Here is a 9,887-nt window from a genome sequence, read left to right as displayed (position 1 = left end):
GCTTCATCAAGTCACCTTGGTGTTTTGTTGTTTTGGACTTACAGTTCCTTGTACGAGTTCTGACATTTCAGGCTAGCAAGGCAAGTATTATTCTTAGAACCGTGGGGTCTAAGGACTTGGGCAGTCAGTGCGCATAGCCAAGTTGCAGCAGGTTCTGGATATGGGTCTCTGACAGTTTGGAGCCGGTGGAACCTGTGTGTGCTTGGGTGCTGTGGGCCTCCTAGGAGTGTAATTGTATGTCCCCAAGGTATGTTATACTGAGTGACCGAGTGAAAGGGAACGTACAGTTATGAATATAACTACTGTTTCCCGAAGGAGGGAATGAGGTATAACTTATTTTGCCGCCACCACGTCCTCAGGTGGTTTAGGCTGAAGGGCGGTACTGAATTGAGGAAATATTAAATATTACAGGGTAGCCTATTGGTTAGAGCGTTGGCCTAGTAACCGGAAGGTTGCAAGTTCAAACCCCCGAGCTGACAAGGTACAAATCTGTTGTTCTGCCCCTGAACAGGCAGTTAACCCACTGTTCCTAGGCCGTCATTGAAAATAAGAATTTGTTCTTAACTGACTTGCCTAGTTAAATAAAGGTAAAATAAAAAATGTAATTAAATAACCAGTTGAATAGGATTGGTTGTTGACTCCCCATAGTATGTTATACCACGTTCCCTCCTTCAGGGAACTGTAGATATATTCCTAACTGTACGTTACTCACACATGTTGTCAACACCCTGAGGTAATCAACTGGTTGATGGGAAATCAATATTACTGAACATGAATCCATTGTGAAATGCAATGGGAGGTTGTTTTATTGGAAGGTCTTTTTTTAGACAGTGGACTAGATTAACAATAGTATTAGAGAATGAAGAGTCAATATTAATATTGACACGTGTTTTATATTCACCATGGGTATAAACAAACTGTGTACAAGAACTAACCCTAACCGTATCCCTGTGCACAATGACTGACCCAGGAAGCAAAGTGACATTGAACCAACTCTCTGACATAAGCAGCCAACCCTGACCCTTCTCTGCTCTCCTCAGTCCCAACTAAACGTCATGCAGCTGAGTTGTCTCCATGCAGCAGCCGCCGACACTATGGCGCCTACGCCCGTCCACATGAAACCCCTGGAGGAGAAGGGGTCAGAGGTAAGGAACCACCCCCGAGCTCGCCGTGCGTCCTCCGACGGAAACAACAGGGTCAAATCAGCCCTCCAAGAGAAGCGCATCACCACCATCCCAGAGCTGGCCGAGTCCTTCAAAAGGAGACTGAGGCTCCACAACAAGAAGGTCATGTCCACGGTAGGTACAGAGACAGTAGAGGGATATAACTATAATGTATATGGATTAATATAGATGGACGGGTGGCAAATGGCCTGTTCCATCAATGACTGGGCACAGTTCCATCATTGACTGGGCACTGTTCATTAATGACTGGGCACTGTTCCATCAATGACTGGACACTGTTCCATCAATGACTGGGCACTGTTCCATCATTGACTGGGCACTGTTCCATCAATGATGCTGCTGCTGTTGTTTTATCAGTGATGATCAATAAAAAACATGTGAGATTGTTTGATAACTCATATCAAGCCCAGTGATACTTTCATACTAATTTGCAATAATTACAGTTACATAATTACTAATGTAACTGTAATCCATTCCAGAGGGAAGCGGACAGCCATGAAGACATGTGCAATGGAGGAGGAGGAGTCCAGGAGTTGCAATGCTCACACCGCTTCCACAAAGAGGTGAGGTCACAACACACTCCTATAACCCCAGCAACCTGCATGTCCCCTATATCCCCTCTGTACTGTAGTAATAAGGTAGTTAACCTGTTTACAGTTAACCTGTAACCACTACCACTCTGATGATGCTAATCCCCACTACCACACTGAGGATGCTAATCCCCACTACCACTCTGATGATGCTAATCCCCACTACCACTCTGATGATGCTAATCCCCGCCACACTGATAGTGCTAATCCCCACTACCACTCTGATGATGCTATCCCCACCACCCCTAATCCCCACCACTGATGATGCTAATCCCCACTACCACTCTGATGATGCTAATCCCCACCACCACTCTGATGATGCTAATCCCCGCCACACTGATAGTGCTAATCCCCACTACCACGCTGATGATGCTAATTCCCACTACCACACTGATGGTGCTAATCCTCACTACCACACTGATGATGCTAATCCCCACTACCACTCTGATGATGCTAATCCCCACCACTCTGATGATGCTAATCCCCACTACCACTCTGATGATGCTAATCCCCACTACCACTCTGATGATGCTAATCCCCACCACTCTGATGATGCTAATCCCCACTACCACTCTGATGATGCTAATCCCCACTACCACTCTGATGATGCTAATCCCCACCACCACTCTGATGATGCTAATCCCCACTACCACTCTGATGATGCTCATCCCCACCACCACGCTGATGATGCTAATCTCCACTACCACACTGATAGTGCTAATCCCCACTACCACAATGATGATGCTAATCCCCACCACACTGGTGATGCTAATCCCCACTACCACTCTGATGATGCTAATCCCCACTTCCACTCTGATGATGCTAATCCCCACCACCACGCTGATGATGCTAATCCCCACTACCACTCTGATGATGCTCATCCCCACCACCACGCTGATGATGCTAATCCCCACTACCACACTGATAGTGCTAATCCCCACTACCACAATGATGATGCTAATCCCCACTACCACTCTGATGATGCTCATCCCCACCACCACGCTGATGATGCTAATCCCCACTACCACACTGATAGTGCTAATCCCCACTACCACAATGATGATGCTAATCCCCACTACCACACTGATAGTGCTAATCCCCACTACCACAATGATGATGCTAATCCCCACCACGCCGATGATGCTAATCCCCACCACGCTGATGATGCTAATCCCCACCACCACAATGATGATGCTAACTACCCACGGATGATGCTAATCCCCACTACCACTCTGATGATGCTAATCCCCACTACCACACTGATGATGCTAATCCCCACTACCACACTGATGATGCTAATCCCCACACCACTCGGATGATGCTAATCCCCACCACGCTGATGATGCTAATCCCCACCACCACACTGATGATGCTAATCCCCACCACCACAATGATGATGCTAATCCCCACTACTACTCTGATGATGCTAATCCCCACTACCACTCTGATGATGCTAATCCCGACCACCACGCTGATGATGCTAATCCCCACTACCACACTGATAGTGCTAATCCCCACTACCATGCTGATGATGCTAATCCCCACTACCACAATGATGATGCTAATCCCCACTACCACACTGGTGATGCTAATCCCCACTACCACACTGATGATGCTAATCCCCACCACACTGGTGATGCTAATCCTCACCACTGATGATGCTAATCCCCACTACCACTGATTTGACCAACAGCCGGATGATGCTAATCCCCACTACTACACTGGTGATGCATGACTACCTGCTAACCCCACCACACTGATGATGCTAAACTACCACTCTGATGATGCTAATCCCCACACCGCTGATGATGCATGATACCTGATGCTAATCCCCCTACCACACTGATAGTGCTAATCCCCACTACCACAATGATGATGCTAACCCCACCACACCAGAGTGCATGATACCTGCTAATCCCCAACACCAGGTGATGCATGATACCTGATGATGCTAATCCCCACCACACCGATGATGACCACGCTGATGATGCTAATCCCCACCACCACAATGATGATGCTAATCCCCACTACCACAGGATGATGCTAACCCCCCACACCACTCTGATGATGCTAATCCCCACCACCACGCTGATGATGCATGATACCTGATGATGCTCATCCCCACCACCACGCTGATGATGCTAATCCCCACTACCACACTGATAGTGCTAATCCCCACTACCAATGATGATGCTAATCCCCACCACCAGAACCACTCTGATGATGCTAATCCCCACTACCACTCATGATGCTAATGACCAACAGCCTGATGATGCTAATCCCCACTAACACATGATGCTAATCCCCACTACCACACTGGTGATGCTAATCCCCACTACCACACTGATGATGCTAACCTACCCTCTGATGATGCTAATCCCCACCACCAGCTGATGATGCTAATCCCCACTACCACGCTGATGATGCTAATCCCCACTACCACACTGATAGTGCTAATCCCCACTACCACAATGATGATGCTAATCCCCACTACCACACTGATAGTGCTAATCCCCACTACCACAATGATGATGCTAATCCCCAACACACTGGTGATGCTAACCCCACTACCACTCTGATGATGCTAATCCCCACTTTCTGATGATGCTCATCCCCACCACCACGCTGATGATGCTAATCCCCACTACCACTCTGATGATGCTCATCCCCACCACCACGCTGATGATGCTAATCCCCACTACCACACTGGAGTGCTAATCCCCACTACCACAATGATGATGCTAATCCCCACTACCACTCTGATGATGCTAATCCCCACCACTCTGATGATGCTAATCCCCACCACCACGCTGATGATGCTAATCCCACTACCACTCTGATGATGCTCATCCCCACCACCACGCTGATGATGCTAATCCCACTACCACACTGATAGTGCTAATCCCCACTACCACAATGATGATGCTAATCCCCACCACACTGGTGATGCTAATCCCCACTACCACTCTGATGATGCTAATCCCCACTACCACTCTGATGATGCTAATCCCCACCACCACGCTGATGATGCTAATCCCCACCACCACGCTGATGATGCTAATCCCCACTACCACACTGATGAGTGCTAATCCCCTTACCACAATGATGATGCTAATCCCCACTACCACACGGATGATGCTAATCCCCACTACCACCTGATGATGCTAATCCCCACTACCACTCTGATGATGCTAATGGACCACCACGCTGATGCTAATCCCCACTACCACACTGATGATGCTAATCCCCACTACCACAATTTTGATGCTAATCCCCACTACCACACATTTTGCTAATCCCCACTACCACTCTGATGATGCTAAGACAACAGCCGGATGATGCTAATCCCCACTACCACACTGGTGATGCTAATCCCCACTACCACTGATGATGCTAATCCCCACTACCACTCTGATGATGCTAATCCCCACCACCACGCTGATGATGCTAATCCCCACCACCACAGGCTGATGATGCTCATCCCCACCACCACAATGATGATGCTAATCCCCACTACACACTGATAGTGCTAATCCCCACTACCACAATGATGATGCTAATGAACTCCCCACTACCACTGATGATGCTAATCCCCAACACACTGGTGACTACACTCTTAATTTGGGGACCATGCTGATGATGCTAATCCCCACTACCACAATGATGATGGACATTTACCACACTGGTGATGCTAATCCCCACTACCACACTTGATGATATCCCCACCACGCTGACTCACTGACTTGTTCTCCTGATTTGAAACATGAAATACCTGACCCCAACACCAGAAGCATGATGACCCCAACACCCTACCTGACCCCAACACCAGAAGCAATTAATCCACCTGACCCAACACCAGAAGCATGATACCTAAACCTAGTTAGTGTCCAGAAGCATGATACCTCCACAACACCAGAAGCATTATACCTGACCCCAACACCAGAAGCATGATACCTGACCTGTCCACCCCAACACCACACCAGAAGCATGATACCTGACCCTACCTGTCCACAACACCAGAAGCATTACCAGAAGCTGATACCCCCAACACCAGAGCATGATACCTGCAGAAGCATGATACCTGTCCACAACACCAGAAGCATGATACCTGACCACAACACCAGTTGGCAAACATGACCCACAACACCAGAAGCATGATACCTGTCCACAACCCCACCACCAAGCATGGACTGATACCTGTCCACAACACCAGAAGCATGATACCTGACCCCACACCAGAAGCATGATACCTGACCCCACACCAGAAGCATGATACCTGACCCTAACACCAGAAGCATGACCAACACCAGAAGCATGATACCTTTCAACACCAGAACATTATACCTGACCCCAACACCAGAAGCATGATACCTGTCCACCACGTGGGCATTACCTGCTCCACCAAAACCATGAAAGCATGATACCTGACCCCAACACCAGAAGCATGATACCTGACCCCAACACCAGAAGCATGATACCTGTCCACAACACCAGAAGCATGATACCTGTCCACAACACCAGAAGCATGATACCTGACCCCAGTCTCCCAGCTTCCTTGTTGTCATCATAAAGCATTAAACTAATGCTGTTTTTGATTGGCTGTTTGGAAGGTGGCCAGCAGACTGGATGCGGGGCGTCCCCGGAGCGGGAGCACAGCCGGAGTGTGTGATAGGAGGAAGTCTGTGACTGGAGGAGAGGAGAGGCGGAGCTCAGGCGAGGAGCCGTTCAGCAAGGTGCAGGAGGACTACTGTATCCCCCGACGCCAGCTCTCCCTCAGGAGACAACGCTGAGAAGGGACAAAAAAAGTTCCCAAAATTCCCAGGTTTCCCAGAAATCGTGGTTGGAGGTTTACGGATTTCCTTCTGTTGTTCTCCGAATTCCGGGGATCCTCTAACCAGGATTTCTGGAAAACCTGGGAATTTTGATAAAGTTACCTTCATTTTGGAAACACTAATGCTGAGACAACGCTGAAATAACTAACACAGCAACGTCTAACATGCTGATCACACTGCTCGCGCATGTGCGTCCGCGTGCGTCATCGCGGGCATGTTGATTTTGTCCACCCACACCAGACGTGATCAGGACACACAGGTTGAAATATCAAAATGAACTCTAACTATATTAACTACATTAATTTGGGGACAGGTCGAAACACATGACACATTCATGGACATTTAGATAGCTAGCTATATCTTGGGATATAAACATTGGGTTGTTATTTTACCTGAAATGCACAAGATCCTCTACTCTGACAATTAATCCACAGATAAAAGGGTAAACCTAGTTAGTGTCTAGTAATCTCTCTTCCTTCAGGCTTCTTCTTCTTCTTTGGACTTTATGTGGCGGTTGGCAAACAACTTTAAGGTGCATTACCACCACCAACTGGACTGGAGTGTGGACCTCAGTTAATCTTTCAATCACCCACGTGGGTATATGCTCCTAAAAACCAATGAAGAGATGGGAGAGGCGGAACTTGCAACGCATGAAGCGCCACAAATAGAACTAGGTTCTATTTTAGCGCCTGGCTATGCAGATGCTTGCTGACGCGCGCATGCCATGTGGGTGCAATTATTGAATAACATGCATGTGTACATTTATTTTGCAATGCTTGCGCAAACGACGCACGCGGTGATGTGGTCAGCATGTAAGCCAAACACACATTCAACTCTCCTTGGACCAAACGGCAGGCTACTATTTGACCTTTCCAACCTAACAGACAGTGAACCAGAGGAACTCACTTTCCAAAAGGTATGGGCCCGTATTCACACAGTGTCTCAGATTAGGAGTGTACTCAGATCCCCTCTGTCTATATAACCTAGGCCTGGTCTGATCCCAGTCTTAGACTTCATCTTTTTAAAATGGTTGATGTGTCCCTTTCAACATAACTCTCTTCACTAGACTTACAATGGATCCCTAATGTTTAAAAAGAAGATACAGAACTGATACAACAGCACTGATACAACAGAGATGATACAACAGGACTGATACAACAGAACTGATACAACAGCACTGCTACAACAGAGATAATACAACAGGACTGATACAACAGCACTGATACAACAGAGATGATACAACAGGACTGATACAACAGCACTGATACAACAGAGATGATACAACAGAGATGATATAACAGCACTGAAACAACAGAGATGATACAGCAGAGATGATACAACAGGACTGATACAACAGCACTGATACAACAGAGATGATACAACAGGACTGATACAACAGAACTGATACAACAGCACTGATACAACAGGACTGATACAACATAACTGATACAACAGGACTGATAGAACAGAGATGATACAACAGAGATGATATAACAGCACTGATACAACAGAGATGATACAACAGAGATGATACAACAGGACTGATACAACAGCACTGATACAACAGAGATGATACAACAGGACTGATACAACAGAACTGATACAACAGCACTGATACAACAGGACTGATACAACATAACTGATACAACAGGACTGATACAACAGAGATGATACAACAGGACTGATACAACAGAACTGATACAACAGTACTGATACAACAGAACTGATACAACAGCACTGATACAACAGAGATGATACAACAGGACTGATACAACAGAACTGATACAACAGCACTGATACAACAGAGAAGATACAACAGGACTGATACAACAGGACTGATACAACAGGACTGGTACAACAGGACTGATACAACAGGACTGATACAACAGGACTGATACAACAGGACTGCCCCAAACCTGAATCTATAGGGGAGGACTCGGTGGAGGCTCCAGTTCTGGATGCAGCCCCCCCTCCTTACGCTGATCCCTCCGCCTTTGTAAAACCGGACCGTGGATCATCGCTGGAGGCTCTGGACTGCGGATCATCGCCGGAGGCCCCGGACTGGGAACTGTCACTGGAGACCCCGGACTGGGGAACGTCGCTGGAGACCCCGAACTGGGAACCGTCACTCGAAACCCTGGACTGTGGACCGTATGTGGAGGTTCCGGACTGTGGCCCGTCGCTGGAGAACCGGACAGTTGACCATCGCGGAGACTCCGGACTGGGGGCCGTCACTGGAGACCCAAAACTGGAGACCGTCGCTGGAGACCCCGGACTGGGGACCATCGCTGGAAACACCGGACTGGGGACCGTAGCTAGAAACCCCGGACTGGGGACTGTCGCTGGAGACCCTGGACTGGGAACCATCTGTGGAGGTTCCGGACTGTGGACCATCTGTGGAGGTTCTGGAATGTGGCCCGTCGTTGGAGGTTCCGGACTGTGGCCCATCGTTGGAGGTTCCGGACTGTGAAATGTCGCCGGAAGCTCTGGACTGAGAACTGTTGCCAGAAGCTCTGGACTGGGTGCTGTCGCCGGAAGCTCCGGACTGGGTACTGTCGTCGGAAGCTCTGGACTGGGAACTGTCGCCGGAAGCTCTGGACTGTGGAGGCGCACTGGAGGGCAGGTGCGTGGGACCAGGTGGCACCGGGCTGGTGACACGCACCTCAGGGCGAGTGCGGGAAACATGCACAGGACGTACTAGACTGTGGAGGCGCACTGGAGATCTGGAGCATAGAGCTGGCACAATGCATCCTGGCTGGATGCTCACTTGAGCCCGGCAAGTGCGGGGCGCTAGCACAGGACGCACTGGGCTGTGCAGACGCACCGGAGACACAGTACGCAAAGCCGGCGCAGGATATCCTGGTCCAATGAGGTGTACTGGAGACCAGGAGCGTTGAGCCGGCACCATCCGTCCTGGCTGGATGCCTATTCTAGCCCTGCAAATGCGAGGAGCTGGAATGGAGCTACCGGGCTATGAATGCGAACTGAAGACACCATGCACATCATGGCATAACACGGTGTCTGGCCAGTCATACGCCGCTCACGGCAAGCACGAGGAGTTGGCTCAGGTCTTCAACCTGACTCAGCCAATATCCCCTTGTGCTCCCCCCAAACATTTTTATGGGGCTGCCTCTCGTACTTGTCTCGTTGGTACAACTCCTTGTAATATCGCCATTCTGCTTTCGCCGCCTCTATGTCTTCCTTCGGATGGCGATACTCCCCAGCCTGCGTCCAGGGTCCTGCTCCATCCAGGACCTCCTCCCATGTCCATTTCTCTCATT

The 9,887-nt window shown here is 48.9% G+C and overlaps 1 protein-coding gene across 1 annotated transcript; it reads left to right on the top strand.

The window, feature by feature from the left end:
- Positions 1-1,668: 1,668 nt before the first annotated feature.
- lnp1 (leukemia NUP98 fusion partner 1) lies at positions 1,669-6,872 on the top strand. Its single transcript, XM_042323693.1, has 2 exons — positions 1,669-1,747; positions 6,385-6,872. The coding sequence occupies exons 1-2, from the start codon at positions 1,688-1,690 to the stop codon at positions 6,562-6,564; spliced, it is 240 nt and encodes a 79-aa protein (XP_042179627.1). The 5' UTR covers positions 1,669-1,687; the 3' UTR covers positions 6,565-6,872.
- The last annotated feature ends 3,015 nt before the right edge of the window (positions 6,873-9,887 follow it).

The sequence above is a fragment of the Oncorhynchus tshawytscha genome, linkage group LG06 (assembly GCF_018296145.1).
Source record: "Oncorhynchus tshawytscha isolate Ot180627B linkage group LG06, Otsh_v2.0, whole genome shotgun sequence".
Classification (NCBI taxonomy): Eukaryota; Metazoa; Chordata; class Actinopteri; order Salmoniformes; family Salmonidae; genus Oncorhynchus; species Oncorhynchus tshawytscha.
The sequence above is the reverse complement of the archived record's forward strand: the minus strand, read 5'-3'. Positions and strand labels throughout refer to the sequence as shown.

Coding starts and splice junctions, on each gene's coding strand:
- lnp1 (XM_042323693.1), top strand. CDS start 1,688: ATGTGCAATGGAGGAGGAGGAGTCCAGGAGTTGCAATGCTCACACCGC. Junction 1,748..6,384: donor CACACCGCTTCCACAAAGAG/GTGAGGTCACAA, acceptor GCTGTTTGGAAG/GTGGCCAGCAGACTGGATGC.